We start from the raw sequence: 16,108 nt of genomic DNA on the forward strand, positions 1-16,108 counted from the left end.
TTAACAAAAAAATATAAAATATTATAAATATTTATATTAAATTCAATAAATATAATTCAACGAATTTAATAATTGAAATTAAAAATACAACCTAATGTAATTTTTAAATTTTTTTTAGTAGTGTCAGTGAACGTCTGTAAATATTAAACACGACATGTCAAATTTTTTGATATGTCATCCTAACAGAATGTTTTAATGTGTTTCAAAATTATTGTGATTCTTCCACTCAAAAATTTACATCTATATTAATTTTTTTTTCTATCTTCAACTTTTTTTTCTCTTTCTCAGTAACTTGTCCGGGACCAGTGTAACTTGGCTCCATCATAACAAGTAACTGCTCAAGCACACATTTCCACGTATGCATTCCCAGACCGAAAGGGTGAACAAAAATTTAGAAAGAACACGGGGAGAGACAGACCCGAAGAAACATGACGAATTACACAGACAAACACTCAGTTTACTATTTCCAGCTAAAATGACAGTAAAAGAAAAGTGTAAAATATTTATCATTTTAAATGATATAATTTGTATGATTTCACTATCATAAAAAGATAGGATTCATATCTTTATTTTTTTGTCCATTCTCTTTTCAATATCTCTTTCTCTTATTTAAAATAATTCAACTTTATATCGTCACATACTTTTCTTAAAAGAAAATATAAATAACATTATAATTCTCAAAAAAAATATGAACAACATTATCATTCTTAAAGTAAGATTCTGGAAAAATTATAAATCAAAGAATAAAGCGACCCAAGTTGATAGCCAAAATGCAAAATATAAAACAGGGCTTCCATTTCTTTTTAGGAGATAGATATCTCATACTATATAGATATATTTTAAATGAGAACCACATGTATTAAAAAAAATATTGCACAATAAAAAAAGGATCATTAATAATATGAGAATTGTTTTTTCCAACAAAATATCACATTTTGGTGTGTTTTTCACTTATTTTTCATGTAATATTAAAATAAATTATTTATTAATAATTTAACAAAAATAAGACACATATCACATTATAAATGAAAATGCACAAAAAAAATTCAATATATCAGGAACACCGAAGAAATTTTCGTTCTAATATAGTCCAGATAGGATATGCTTAAAAAGTAGGTCTCATTAACCCCTCTAAATATAGTCAAAGTTTACAGTTCCACATCAAAAAGTTTAAATAATAAATTTAACTGCTAATATCAAACGACATCTCTAAAATTGCAACGTAATAATGAAGAACAATAATATACAACTTTTTACTATTTGATACACGAATATTATATTTATCATCATTTTAGACATATTATTATTACAATTTATTTATATTTGTTGAATAATTTAAAATTAATGAATTAAAAAAAAATAAAAGAAGTTGCTATTAATTTTAAATTAATCTAACAATAACCAAATAAGTTGTAAAAATAATAAGTCTAAAACAATAATAAATATACTATTCATATTTTATATTAATAATAATGAAACAAAATTAAAATCACAAATTATTGGTGTAATAAATAGTAATGTTAGTCATAACAATGATAACTAATAGTAATTTCAAATTACTTTTTAAATAATCTTTTGATAAAAAAATAAGTAAAATACTAATAAGCTAAACATTTTTATAACAGACTAATAAATTATATTTTAAAAATATGAAGGAATGAGGCATCGAATCAAAAGTTAAAATTGAATTTAAAATAAAAAAGAACTCTTTCATTTTAATTTTTTTTCTTGTGTTTGATTTGGCTCATATTCATTTCTCATTTGTGATTTTAGACGATGCATTTCCATTTTGATGCTAAAAACGTAGTGAGGTAAAATGCGTCCCGTCGTGGTGAATGTCTATAAATACCATCAGTCTCTCACTCTCACTTCATTCTCGCTCCTCTCTTTCTTCTTCCGCAAGCTTTTCCCCTTCCTTCTTCTATTTTCTCTTCTACCAAACACATTTTCCCGAGAAAGTTCCTCGCAAGGAAAATGTCTTGTTTGCCTCCACCACCTCCACCTCTGCTTCATCCACCTGATGCTATTCCTATTCTTGTTAATTTTGCTATTGTAGTTGTTATTCTTCTTTTTGGCAAAAATCAAGGATAATATACACTTGCCTACTCTCTTAGGCGAGTTCTTAGTGCCAAGATTTCGATCTTTAGGTTTAGGACTTTTTTCTTGATACGTTTAACTGCACTCTTGCAAAATACGGTCCAAGTTTTGTTGCTTCAAGAACACTAGGTTCTTGGAAAGATTCTAACATTTTCAGTCAATACTCATTGACCGAGGTTTTTCCCGAGAAAATGAGCCAGGAAATTGAAGCCGCGACAGTCTTGGCACCGTCTTCTTCTGACGTTGACATCCAAGATCCTAATAAGTAAACATTGAAAAATGATTATTATATTATTATTTTCTTGATCTGTACGAATCAATTATTTTATTGTTATTACGATGAATATTTCGTTCTGTTTGGCGTCTGAGAAACTACACAATCATATTATAAGACGCTTAATTTTTTTTCCCTAATTGTAACTGAAAATCGTTTGAACTCGGTTGAATTTCTTGCAAATTTTTTCTTAACAACTAAGTAACGCATTATGTCAAAGTAAATCAAGATCTTTCTGATTTTGTATTGCAGACGGTCAAAAATTTCATATACAAGAGAGTTTCTTCTCTCTCGAGCCAAAGCGGACGGTACAGTAAAATTACCCAGGGAGGTTCAGCTCTCAATTCCATTGTAAAAAAAAAACCTCTTATACATTGTGTTTTTAGAAGATTAAGTATTACTCTGCTGCTTTACGTAGGTTTCTTTAATTTGAGCCTGTTTGTTGAACAGTGTGTTTCACGATGCATCCGGCCTTCTATCGCCACCTTTTTGTGTTCCAGGTGTGTAATATTTGGCTTTCTACTTCTATTGAAGAATCGCCAATCTGATTACTTGCCAATCTTCTTGTCATTAATGTATATTATGATTTTTTTTTTTTTTTTTGATAACATAATGTATATTATGATTTATCATTACATACTGTGGTTTTGTTTGACAAAATTATGTTTAAAAAATTTATGCTTTGACACAGATTCTAAATGTCACAAAAGTGTGCCTCAAATTTCTTCTCTGAAGGTTCCGGATAATCGTCTACTGCATAGGAGTAATGAACCATATCGGCCTCCATGTCGCTACAAGGTCTGGTTTGAGCTTTAATGTGGAAACTTAAGAACAGATTATCTACAAATATAGTTTTGATAAAGTAAGGAGGATTTAGGTGTAGAACCATTTAATTATGCTCTCTATTAGGGGTTAATAATATCTTGTTCTTTCAGGCACTACTTCCTTCAACTAGAGACAACAATGTCTTGCTTAACAGTGACACATCTGGATCTTCTGAGTGTACAAATCTAGAGAAAGCAGAACGGGAAAGGTGGAAAAAAGGTCAAATCTATTTTCATGTGATTCTTCATTGTCTTCTTAGGTTGTCAAACTGTCATCGATAAGGTTATTATATCATTTTTCCTATTATCAACATGAGTTGTCAACTCTGTTCAGGTTTATATAGTTGATAAGAAAGAAACCACTGAACATTGTTAAATGTAATCATATGCAGATACAGTCAGAGTGGCCAAGGAGGACAAGTGGCATTCTAACAAAAACACTGATTCCAAGGATTCTTCAGAGGAATTTCTGTTGTCACCAGCAACACAAAATTCGAATACCCTGCAGTTTACTTCAAATGTAATCAATAAGCAATTAGATGCTTCTTGTGAACCAAGTCTGATTCATGGAGCTGTAAGAGGTGATGCTGTTCAACCATCCATCCTGTCAGAGACTACTAAAAATTGTTCTGCCCAATGCCAGCGAGTGCAAGATTTAACTACTAATGAAACTGGGATTCCGTGGCAGGAGTCTGTAAACCATATAGATACATCTTCGCGTGTTCTCTCAATGTTGGATAATGGGATGCACCTTATGGAGTCAGAAGAATATTCGAACTTTGATGTGGGACATCCAGAAGGAACTACCCATGATATGGAATACCTAAAGAAAAGCATACCACCAAGCTTCTTAAGCCAAGAGAAATGTGGAAATCTCAAGAAGAATCATTGTGAAGTGGTATATGAACCAGGTATCATGGAGTTGCAATTAAGTAATACCTCAGTTTGTTTCCATGATTCTCCAGGAAGAATTGAAATAAGCGATCTCTCGGAGGCTCATGTCTCTCCTCCTCCTGTAGAAGAGGAAAAACAATTCATTTCAATGGTTGATAAGTGTGAATCAGCTACGGTACATTGTGAAGGCATCTTGTCTTTTCAAGGTTTCAAGCAAGCCATTTCAGTTAGCATGAAGCCAAATCCATCCATCCCTGGTTTCCAAATTCAACAGGAGCTGGAATTAAATTCTTTCAGCAGCAGCTTAGATGGAAAATCAAGTTCTAGGTTTGAACTTTGTTTGCCTGACGAGGACAGTCTAATTACATTTGATGAATCATTCTTGATGCCTGACGTGGAAAATGCGGTTGTGGATGATAATTCCGCATCTAACCCTGAAAGGAATCCAATTAAAGCTGACGTGTTCAGTCCAAGCTCACCTCGTGATATGATTGAGAAGCTAGTGGAATCTATACTCAATGATGAAAGTTATCCTGCACCATATCTGGATGATCCTATAGTGCAGCATGGATCTAGATTGGAGGGTTTTTGCCACTCTATGCATGCATGGCAATCTTCCACACCGTTCTGTTCCAATCAGTTGAATCCAAGAAGGGATCAACAAGATCATAATAGTTCTCAAAGAAACTCCATTGATTCAACCATATATTCTTTGTTTTCCCACTCTTACCCATACAACACAATTTCTCAACCTTGGCCGCTTTCTCATGATGAGCTGAGAAGGTTTGATCATGAAGTTAATCAATCATCGTTCCAGCAGATGATAAGTCCAGGAAACCTTCATCTTTGCTCATTATGTGTATCACAAAGTGGAGTGCGACCACATCTGCCTGCAGTCCAGATGACTAATTGCACACAGAAGCTAAATTCACTGCAGGGTTATTCTACCTTAGGGTATCAGGAACCAAAGTATAGGGGTTTTATAAGGCCAAATCCAGGTAAGGAATCACTTGCATATTGTTCTTTGTACGAGCCATGTAGAAAATGAAAGTTAAATGGTGTTTTAGTTACTGATTTTATTCCACACATGGTTAGACTTTCACGGTGATAGCGACATCAATCAAGCAGTAGCTGATAGTCTCGTTGACATGGAACTGCGATCAAGGCACTGGCACCCTTATGTAGGAGGTTTCTGGTAGCAGACAGTCGACCACGACCAGCAATAATTGAGATGGAGATGAATATCGGTATGAACAATGGAAAAAAGAATTTTTCATATTTTGTAGTGAAATAGTCACAAGCTGTGTAAATAGACCTCTCCTAGTTAACATCAGAATCTGTTATAGCTGGTCGATTAAGTACATGGAAATTTCAGAGTGTTAAATACTATAAGACACAGGGAAGGCTAATAGTAATAGTTCAGAGAGGATATGGTACAGGAGTTAATACAGTAACTTTTTTGAAGTCATATATGATCTCTTCAAACGTTATTGCGATGTTGAGTGCGTTTCTTCAAGTGGTATTATAGATTTGGTTGTCTTCCCTTGTTATTAGATAACTTGCAAGCTAATTTTCCTTCAAATTATATTTTTCTTTACTTGACAAGCTGACGATCTAGTCATTTTCAAATTTCTATCGGATTTGTCTGCATACTAAATTAATTCTTTCACCAAATCGACCTGCGCCTTAAAAGGAATTGTTCGGCCAGGATACAGTTTGTTGTCAATATAACTCAAACTTACGTAATTATTGGATTACTAATTACTGGATTACAAAGTATCCATTGGTGGGAATTCAAATTTGATCTCCTTCCTTACTTCACAAGCAGCAGCTAATTCAGGACAAACCTAATTACTTGACAAGTGAGAGCTCAACCAGAGTGTCAAGTGTCTTTAATCATAAAAATGTTCTAATTGAGAGACATGCAAGAAAGACTTCCTCTCGTCCGCTATGTGCTTGCATTGAAACTGCTTTTACGTATCAGAGGTTAAACATAGCTTTCCATTCCCAGGTGTGAATAGCGCTTGTCATGTGAGCCAAACATCTCAATTGGGTTCTTATCACACATGTTGATATACCAGCGCTCAAAATTTTTATAAATGTTAAGAAGTGTTTTACAGGGAACTGCCTCGATTTCCATATATTAGACGTTTGGCTGAATCTAGATCATAAATATCGGGTACTGTACATACCTATGCAAAACTATGAAACCTATACATTCCTGCATCATTATTTTCTTTTATAATATGTTAATGAATATATACACGACCAAATTGAATTAAGGGAATTAAAAGCCTTGTTTTGCTCAGATAACGAGCAACAGCAATTACTAACCAGAGTATCTTCATAAGGTTGTGACTGGAAACTCTCAGCTTGTTGCGATGCGCATCTTATTTCCTCATCTTGCAAAATCCCATCCCTAACTGCATTCAATAGCTGCAAAACAAAACCCTTTTCTGCATATACCCCATCTAAGTTGCACTCTTCAACTGCTCATCATACATTGGTCGATCTGCATTGATATAGTTATCTGTCTTGGGTTCCACCTCATATGACGCAAGCAGTCTTCTCTGCATATATTACACAACATGCACATGTATAAAGTTCATTATCGTTCCTTCTTTCCTTGAACACATGCAATTTGATGTCAACTTTAGGCATTCGGGTTTCTATGAAGATGAAAATTCCAATCTGTATATGATGCTTTTGTGGGAGCATGATACAAGATGGACAGTTTCCAAAAGATAAGGAACATCTAGGGACCTTCTCAAGCTAAGAATCCTCAAAAAAGTAATGAAAGAAAAACACAAACATAGATGTCGCCTTAAAACAGGGGGTGAGGCTCGAGCAGTAAGTAAGGTGCACTCATAATTATATATTATAGTAATACAAAGATCAGTGACATGAATACTTACATGATCCTCAAAATCTGGGCTTGTTAAATTGATAGAAAGGTTTCTCATCAACAGTAGCACCTAAATACACCCAAGGTCATAGAAAGAATAAAAGTGTAAGTAATTCTGAAGCATAAATTCAATTATACAGTTGTACTAGTCAACAAAATTTAACACAAAGTCAGGTTTCAAAGCCAGAAATAAAGCTTCAATGCCTTAACTCCACTTAAGGAGTAGCAATTGATTGCTAGAAGCAAATTAAAATAATAATTGGACTGTCAAAAGTAATCACAAAACAATATAGCTGAGTAGAATAGCAAAGATTCATTGGGTGAAAAGAAAACACACACACACACACATACCGTCTCAACATCTATAGGGTCCATACTTCTTAGTTTCTGTAGATGTCCAGTTACATTTGGGTCAAATACACTGCCAATGAAGCTGTATACTTGAGTAAAATCTGGAAGAACTGCATTAAAAATGAGAAAAAACATTAAATTGACATTAAAAACATTGATACAACAATAAATACCAAAATGACAACCAATATCATAAGCGAAACTTCATTCAACATCAACATCACCTTTATCCAAAATTAGTTGGGATAAAGGTGATGTTACGTAAGAATAAAGGAGGACTGCATCACACATAGCGAGTCGGTTGTAAAAAAGAGCTATTTATATGATATGAACACATAATAGTGAATCTTCCTTGTAAAAAAGAATAATTATTAAGGAATTTGTGCGCATAAATTTTCAAATGGAAGTCTGTGTGTCAAAGTTGGACCGTGGAGTTTGTAGAACTCCTAAGGGGATAAGACAGCTTTCTGGATATATATAACCATTGGATGAAATGAGTCACAAAACAAGAAAAACACGACAGACTATCACTTCCACATGGTGAGTAAACATGAAAATGACAGCATGTTCCAGATACAGGATTGCATCAAATTTAATAAATCAAAGGTACCATTGAGTAAATATCAGAAATATAGAAAATTATTCAACATTATTTGAAGAGTGCCACTAAATTCAGATAAAAGGTAAAACTTACAAATTATTCAGCAGTTAAAGCACAGTTGAAATGAACATTTTGGTGACTTAGACACTGGTAGATCAAGATTCAAGTCCAAGAAGGTGATTGGAAACAAAGAAAATCCAAAATTACTTCGGACCCCACATAATTCTTTTCTTTGGTTATTAAACTGGAAAAAGCAACAAATACATGCTGAAATATACAGCGTATCCTATGCACACAGATTATGCTTATAACAATACTCCACAACCTTATCATGTATACATTAATGTGATGAAGCAATCAAAGAGGGCAAAATTGAAATTAGAAAGGAATTTCATTAAACCCTTGCCTCTAAAAGGATGGCTATTATTCCTTTGACCATTAGATTCACCAACCAGCCGTGCTCTAGGAGTGCTTTCACTGCTACTGCAACAATTATTCACATTTTGCCCTAAAACACATAGGATATTGTAAACACAAGAAACCGGTTGGTATGTTCAGCAAATTATGCAAATAATTTCCATAAACAATATTCCAAGATTATATAATCTAAAATTTGAAGTATAGAAAGTTGCAGCCTTTAGTACCTTTCAATACATTGGCAGTTTTCTGCAAGGTGTTGTTTGACCAGGAAGACACTGAAGTGTTAATAATAGGAGTTTTAAGCATTGCTGAAGAATCATGCTCTAGGATGTATCCAGGTTCAAGCAAAGCCGATGAAGATTGAAAGGATCCTGATACTTGTGAGAGTTAAAATTATTAGATACAATGGCAATAAAGTGTATAACAAAAAAAAAAATGGTTAAAATTCTAACCATTTTTGGAAGCTTTCTGAGGATATGGATGAGCAGATTTTCTTTTTGGTCTGGGTGGCGGAAGATGTTCACTTGTCCCACTCTTCTGAACTTTTAGAAAGTATTTCTGTGCATGGCTACGAATCTACAAAGACAGCAGCTATCATTTTTCAGTCCTTCTTAAGGGTATTGAGGTATCCATTTAAAGTAATTAGAAATCCCAACAACTCATAACTTTCATATACATTCAAATCTATCAATCCATCTAAGCTTCAAAAACTGAATGAATGAACATTTAAAATTTTCAAACATATTTCCCAAGAAAATTATTTCTACCTGTTAACAACAATAAAGATTTTCTGTTTGTGACGTTAGTCAAATGATGGTATCCCATTTAAGGAATTTGCATTATTCTTGTTAGACAATAAAACCATTCTGAACCCTACACCTAACAGATTAAGCTTTTAGGATAGGTGATTCTTTAACATGGCATAAAAGCTTATATTACCAAGTATTCACAAGCTTGATCCTTGTCATTCCCATTATTCTAAGCTAAATTGAATTTAAGCACGAGGCATGATGGGACTGTGCTCTGTCCACAAGTTTCTATACTTCAAAGTTTCAGCACAGTTTGATCCTTGTATATAATGCAAATGGATCTCAGATAATAGCTCAAATGAATATGAAATTGATGTTACTGGAACTTCCCTCAAATGAACAACAGCAGGTTGGTATGGTTATTAGGTTTCACTCCTTCCACCTATGGAGGCAGGGAGAGAAAGGAAAATATCATTTTTTTGGCATTTCATTTCCAATATCCTATATTTCCTTTTGTAAGTGCTGAAATCCATAATGTAATATAACCAATTAACCACGTTCCAAAAACAATAAGAAAACTAATTCAATCCAGAACATTTAAGGCTAACGCAACCCAGACAGAACAGCTTTAGAAAATTTACAGTTATGAATTGCATTTGAAATTACCTGGATAACTGTCTTTGATCCAACAAATGCTTCAATCTTTTTCCAGTCACGGTCAAACCTGGATACAGAATGAAAGGAACAAAATGACATGAGATGATGTAAAATGGTATCACCAAGACCATAAAAGTAAAAACAAACAATCAGCTTAAATTTGAAATAGTAAATTTCATTTAGGGATAGGTAATTAAGTTTAATCTTTAAATGAAGCTCTCCAACATAAAGATGCCATCACTACAACACATTCTTGAGTTGTTATCAAAATTCAAAATTTAAACAATACTTTTCAGGTGTATTTGGTCAGAGAGGAATGACTGTATTTTCAAGCGTTTCACTTTGCCTATAAATTTGTTATTGGATAGGTTGGTGTTTATGTCTACTATCTGGTTATTTCTAGGGAAATTTATTATTGAAGCACAAAGAGATCAGCCAGATCAGTTGCATTTTCCCTGCAACTGCTCACTGTTTTCTTCTCATCTTTTTTTTTTTTTTTTTTTCTATTTAGGAGGATTTCTTAACTCCCCCAAGATGTAATTTCTATCTTTATCTCTTTTTTAACAAAATTTCCTTCTTGTATAACAAAAAAAACAATGTAATAATTCTCTTGATATAACCGCATATACTATACGAGACATCTACAGTAACCTGGGCTTAGGTCTTTCTGCAATATTTTAAATAAATAATATATTTACCATGCTATTACAATCCCAAGAGCTTAATCCAATTATACATATCTTCCTTGTAATTTTAAATTTTCCCTTCTAGCTTAATTTTTTTATTTCACTCAAATTAATTATGCGTATATTCTTTATAATTTTATATTAATCTCTTAAATATTTTTTCCTCTTGTAATTTATATTTTGTGTATTTTAGCTAAATTTAAAAATATCAGCGTATTGCAAAGGATACTCGTTAAATGATATATCAAAATTGAACTCTTTCACAATGGCTTGTACGCGAGACATGCAACAAAAACTTCAGTGCAACCGATGCATTGATTTATTGGATACATAGACGGATCTTGAGATTTTAAAAATTTGTACAAAGTCTGTCTACGTATCTTATAATAAATGAGCTACCTATACATTGCACCGAAGATTTTTCAGTTTAAGTGGAAAGTGAGATTTTGATACCACGAAGAAATCAATATGTCAATTTCAGCTTCTAATGAAAATATTTTAAAGAGAATAAGAAACTGCATAATTTATTTCGGATTCTATATCTTACAAGGTCTCTCATACAATACAGAAAAATCAAAAATCAGCTATAGGATCCATCATTAATGAAAATTGAAAATTGATATATGCCAAGTCATAACCAAATAATAATAATAATAATAAAATTCTACCCAGGCTTATCAAACACATCATTATTCCTCCCTCACCAAACCCATCTGAAATAACAATAAAAAATTAGACCCTGACGACATATGCATACCTGAAACCATGACCGAACAAACACACATATGCATACCACTAAAACTCGTGTCTCAATTGAACTTCAACATTCACACGCTGCATTCAGAGAAAAAAATAAATAAATAAATAAATAAAGAAAAGGAGGCTTTACAGTTGAAGAGCTTCAAGGAATTTGTCATGCTCGGGTTCGGTCCAGCTCTCCCTAGACTTGGTGATAGTGTATGGTTTACGGGTCTTCTTGGCGGAGTCCTCCACCGAATCGGAGGTGGAGGCGGCGGAGGAAAAGGGGACGAGGCCAGGCAGCGTCATGTCATTAGGATCCAAGTAGAAAGCTTCTGAGGGGTTCGGGTTTTTGGATACCATTTTTGTTAGTTTAAGCTTAAGCTTCCTCTCGAGAGAGAGAGAAAGAACAGAAATGCTGATGTTCCAGCTGAACCACAAGTATTTATAGGAGGTTGTTCAAGGTTGTTCTCAGTGCAGTGCGCTTCTAGGTTGGTACTTGGTACAGTACAACCGCCAATAGTTGTTGGCCACGAGAACACAACTATTTCGGAATTTTTAAGGTTAGCGTTCTAATTAAGCATGAGATTCTTCTTAAAACATTTGTAATGTCCCTGTCCTTACGATTTTCTATAGAAGGAAGGAGGCACAGGATTATCCCAAAAGTGATTAAACTTTTGCTTCAAAAGAATTTGTTTATTGAAAATGGTACATGTAACTCACTCTACACTTGTTCTTATCATGGGGATTGGGTTACCTCGTGGCTTTGTCTCGGTCTAATTAATGACAAACAAAAAATAATTTTTTTTTGTAAACAACAAAAAATATAATTTATTTATGGGTTATGTTTATTTCATTTTATGTGAGATAAATAACTTTTTTACACATACAAAAAAGAATTGAGTTCCACCACTCTTTTTTTTTTCTCTTTTTACTTGTGAATCTCATTTATAATTTTGTTTTTATAACATAAAATAACTACTTGTTTACAACCTAAGTAGTTATTTTTAAGTCAGAAAATTATTTGCTTTTGCACTGCTAGTCCATTCATATAGGTTTCTAGACAGAAAATTATCGGGTGTTGAATATTAACCATTTTATTTTTAAGTCAATATAATATTGTCAATTTATACTCCGTCGTTTTTAATGCGTTTTGCACAAAATATCGAAAAGCACATTTGGGGCATTAATTTATAAATTCGATATTTGTCCGTTTAAAATAAATGTAGTTCTGTTATTTTAAGAGGAAAAAAGGCATAGGCAATAAAAATTATGAGAGATAAATATTTTTTAATTTAAATTTTAAATAATAATAAAATATTAATTTATATCTTTTTCTCTTATAAAATAATAGGGAAAAGTATCTATGCTTTTGAAGGATGTAACACTACATCATTTTAAATAAAACGCAGCGTTTCGTTTGAAAAATCAGTTCATTTCTTTGTTCCAAATCTATTGTCCCTTTTCATCTCTCTGCAACCAAGCGGTATTCTTTTCCCTCACTCAAACTTGCTTTTCCCTCATTCACTTTTCCATTCTCATAGTTGGTTTTTCTTCCCTTTCATCACCAGCCATCTTATATGAAGGAATCCGATGCGAGAACCTATATAACTCATTAGGTGGAACACAAAATAAGCGAACTCCATTCTGCACATTTTGCAGAAAGAGACTAACAAACCCTTTCACTTTGCCAACATAAGCAACTTTAATGCCAACATCTTCATCAAAATCAGATAGGACTTCCACATATTCAAATTGATACTCTGAATGATTTTCTGGATTAGAACTCCATTATTTCTATTTCATGACACTTGACAAACTTTTTTTTTGTTTTTTGGACTTTGATTCATGTTATGCGTATATCTGATTGTGCTTACTTCCCAAATTTATTTTTTCTCTTCTTCTTTTTTCCCCATTTTTAGAGCTGTGAAAATACTTGATGGAGGATAAGTCGAGGTGTCTGAATTTTTACAGATTTGATTTTTGTCCCTTTATTTGAATTAGCATCATATAATATACGTTTTTATATAGATTATAAGTCTCCATTATTAAAAACAGATTCCATGTCTCTTTGTTCTGAGAAATTGCACCTCAAATATAAAATTGATGGTCATTCTATATTGAACTTGATATCAGATTATTTTTGGTAGATTTGAAGTTATAGTGTGGTACGATGATAATGATTACAAGAGTCAAATTGATCTTCTCACAAAACGTGGACAATAGGTTTTGCTTCTCCTATCAACCATCCCTAATCCCCCTTTCCGCTTAAATGTGAAGAGTGTGTATCATTATTGAAGCATCACTCCTTTAAACCATTTCATTAGAATTACCAGAGTTATATACTATCAGCAAAAATACTATTTGCTCGAGTTTGATTACCTCCTTTATATTGCTTTGGTTTATTTTAGTACAATTATTGTCTTGGGGACATTTTCTTTTGACTTATATACTATTGGTTCCTACACCATGGCTCCATAATCGATTGAGTTCCAGCAACTATTGGTTCCTCAACAAAGGATATTTTCATGGTTGATAGGATCAATGTACTACTTTACAAAAAAAATCCCCTGAAAAATCTTCTACAAAATGGGGATCACTATTAATTTATAGGATCAATGTATTAATTTATAGACAAAAGTGATCCTACAAAAAATATCCCATCCAAAAATCTTATACAAAATGGGGATCACTATTAATTTATAGGATCACTACTAATTTATAGACAAAACTACATTACAAAAAATATCCCATCCAAAAATCTTCTACAAAAAATGTCACCAACCTGACAAATAGTTATCTTTGTACCTGAAAAATCACAATAAGTAAAAATATAAGCAGCTTTGAACTCATAATTTGAAATTAGAATATCTAAAAACTGTTCGTAATAAATTGGTGCTTACCAAAATACAATAGCTAATATATGTGCAATAAAACTACTCCTTTTGCTTCTCTCTTGCAATATCCATCTACAAATGAATTAGAATAAACTCATTATCAAGTTTAAGATTGAAAACACATCTATAAAGAAATACCTTGCGCTTCTCACAACTGGTTTTATTGTGACCCTTTCCTCCACAATAACTACAAGTCTTATGTTGTTTTGAAATCAACTCAATGCTTGATTTCAATCGTGAAGCAACCTTTGGACGCCCTTTAGTTTTGACTGGATGCATGGGATCACGCACATAGTTAATGAGTGAAACTTGTGAAAGAATTTCGGGAGTTAGTGAAGGAACAACTTGGGGAATTGCTTCATCTTCAATTATATTTCTCTTTCTTTCCAGTTGCTGTCTAATAAAGTCAGCAAGAAAATCATCAAACTTTCTAATTTCAGACATACAATCTCTTGCTTCGGAAATAGCCATATTGCACTTGGAGTGAAGCGACCACAAGAACAATGCACTAACTTCCTTAGTGGGTGTATCAGCATGATCACCTACAAGATTTTCAACCTTATAGCTTGCATTCATGGTCCATCTAGACAAAATATATTTTTCAGGAAGGGTTTTTAATTTTTTCCTCCTCATAATATATAGAATATGTTTGCACAAAATTCCCATAGTCTGAAATTTTCCACAAGAACAATCAGCTGTGAAGGTTTCTGTCAAATGATAGTCAACAATTGCCCACCACTCTTTATCAACTTCGTGAGACCCCACCTTGTACCTAAAAGAAAAGGAGATCAAAGAAAACCATTTGAAATCTTTTGCATCAATTTAACATATACTCCTAATTGTACCTGATTAGATCTTCATTCATTAAAATCTTTTCATGCTCATAATGAAGAACAGCTTCCATCCACTCCTTTTTAAATATATTAAATATTTTTCTTGTGTAACGCTCACCAGCTATTGCTTCAATTTGATGAGTAGTCTCCAAAATTGCTTTTGTATTTCTAGTTTTAAAATCTTCATCTTCTTCAGCATCCCTCCTACTCTTAATTGCTTTGTCATATTGAGTAACAAAGTCATTTAACATTGTGTTGGAGTTGACGTATCCATCAAAAAAAGCATTGATGCTCTCACTTCGGCCACTTGTGGTCATTCCAGCCCAAAAAGTATCTTTCAAATATACCTTTGCCCAATGATGACGTGAAACATACATGTTAGCCAACCAAGTTCCTTCTTTAATATCATATTTAGTCTTCAATGATTCCCAGCTGCCTTCAAACTCATCAATGCTTCGACTTTTATACCATGCACGAAAGTCAACATCAAAACTCTCCTTAAATTGTGAGCGTAGTGCTTGAGTGTGTTCCATAACATGTTTTTTCATGTGCCACGCACAAAAACGATGTCGTGCTTTTGGAAATATTTTGGCAATTGCTTTTCCAATAGCTTTGTCTTGATCAGTGATAATAGCAATAGGAGACTTATCAAACATACATTCCAGAAATTGTTCAAACAACCATGTAAATGTTGCCTCTGTTTCATCTTCTAACAAAGCGGCTGCAAATAAAATTGATTGCCCATGGTGATTAACCCCAACGAAAGGGGCAAAGGGAAACTTGAACTTATTTGTTTGGTAAGTCACATCAAACACAAGAACATCACCAAATTGAACATATGCTGCTCTTGACCTACCATCCGCCCAGAATACGCTTCTTAATGTTCCATCTTCGGCTAAATGCATATCAAAATAAAAAGATCCAATATATTTGCTGTGTTCTTGCACTCTTGTTAAAAAATTGCTTACGTATTCCAAACCCCTTACCTTTTGCATGATCATTATAAAAAACATAAGCTTCTTCTGATGTCCCAAAGACCCTACATAAAAAACTAGTCTCACTAAATTCATTGATATCATCTCCCACAATTTCAAGTACAACATTTTGCACATGATCACCATCTTCATCTTCCATAATTTCACACTCATCATCATCAACAAACTCATCAGTGTCTTTCTCCAA

At 33.1% G+C, this 16,108-nt stretch overlaps 2 protein-coding genes across 3 annotated transcripts; both read right to left on the bottom strand.

Moving 5' to 3' along the window:
* Positions 1–6,281: 6,281 nt before the first annotated feature.
* On the bottom strand, positions 6,282–11,559 carry LOC133288302 (protein REVEILLE 6-like). Of its 2 annotated transcripts, none has more exons than XM_061486030.1 (8): positions 11,348–11,559; positions 9,782–9,839; positions 8,819–8,942; positions 8,591–8,737; positions 8,353–8,454; positions 7,346–7,455; positions 7,005–7,064; positions 6,282–6,659 (listed from the first exon to the last, which is right to left on the bottom strand). In XM_061486030.1, exons 1-8 carry the CDS (start codon positions 11,557–11,559, stop codon positions 6,561–6,563), a joined length of 912 nt encoding a protein of 303 aa, XP_061342014.1. In that variant the 3' UTR covers positions 6,282–6,560. The 2 variants fall into 2 exon arrangements, with proteins under 2 accessions (XP_061342014.1, XP_061342013.1); XM_061486029.1 differs by having other exon boundaries at positions 8,591–8,743.
* Positions 11,560–12,720: 1,161 nt separating this feature from the next.
* LOC133288326 (protein FAR1-RELATED SEQUENCE 5-like) lies at positions 12,721–16,060 on the bottom strand. Its single transcript, XM_061486055.1, has 6 exons — positions 15,913–16,060; positions 14,939–15,821; positions 14,232–14,865; positions 14,137–14,165; positions 13,982–14,004; positions 12,721–12,971 (listed from the first exon to the last, which is right to left on the bottom strand). Exons 1-6 carry the CDS (start codon positions 16,058–16,060, stop codon positions 12,721–12,723), a joined length of 1,968 nt encoding a protein of 655 aa, XP_061342039.1.
* Between the last annotated feature and the right edge of the window lie 48 nt (positions 16,061–16,108).

The sequence above is a fragment of the Gastrolobium bilobum genome, unplaced genomic scaffold, assembly GCF_033153095.1.
Source record: "Gastrolobium bilobum isolate Gb01-03AN ecotype WA unplaced genomic scaffold, APGP_CSIRO_Gbil_v1 utg2831, whole genome shotgun sequence".
NCBI lineage: Eukaryota > Viridiplantae > Streptophyta > Magnoliopsida > Fabales > Fabaceae > Gastrolobium > Gastrolobium bilobum.

Coding starts and splice junctions, on each gene's coding strand:
- LOC133288302 (XM_061486029.1), bottom strand. CDS start 11,559: ATGGTATCCAAAAACCCGAACCCCTCAGAAGCTTTCTACTTGGATCCT. Junction 7,456..8,352: donor TAATAGCCATCCTTTTAGAG/GCAAGGGTTTAA, acceptor TTTTTAATGCAG/TTCTTCCAGATTTTACTCAA. Junction 7,065..7,345: donor ACCCTATAGATGTTGAGACG/GTATGTGTGTGT, acceptor GGGTGTATTTAG/GTGCTACTGTTGATGAGAAA.
- LOC133288326 (XM_061486055.1), bottom strand. CDS start 16,060: ATGGAAGATGAAGATGGTGATCATGTGCAAAATGTTGTACTTGAAATT. Junction 14,005..14,136: donor GCAAGAGAGAAGCAAAAGGA/GTAGTTTTATTG, acceptor GTGATTTTTCAG/GTACAAAGATAACTATTTGT. Junction 12,972..13,981: donor CAAAGATAACTATTTGTCAG/GTTGGTGACATT, acceptor GTTCTAATCCAG/AAAATCATTCAGAGTATCAA.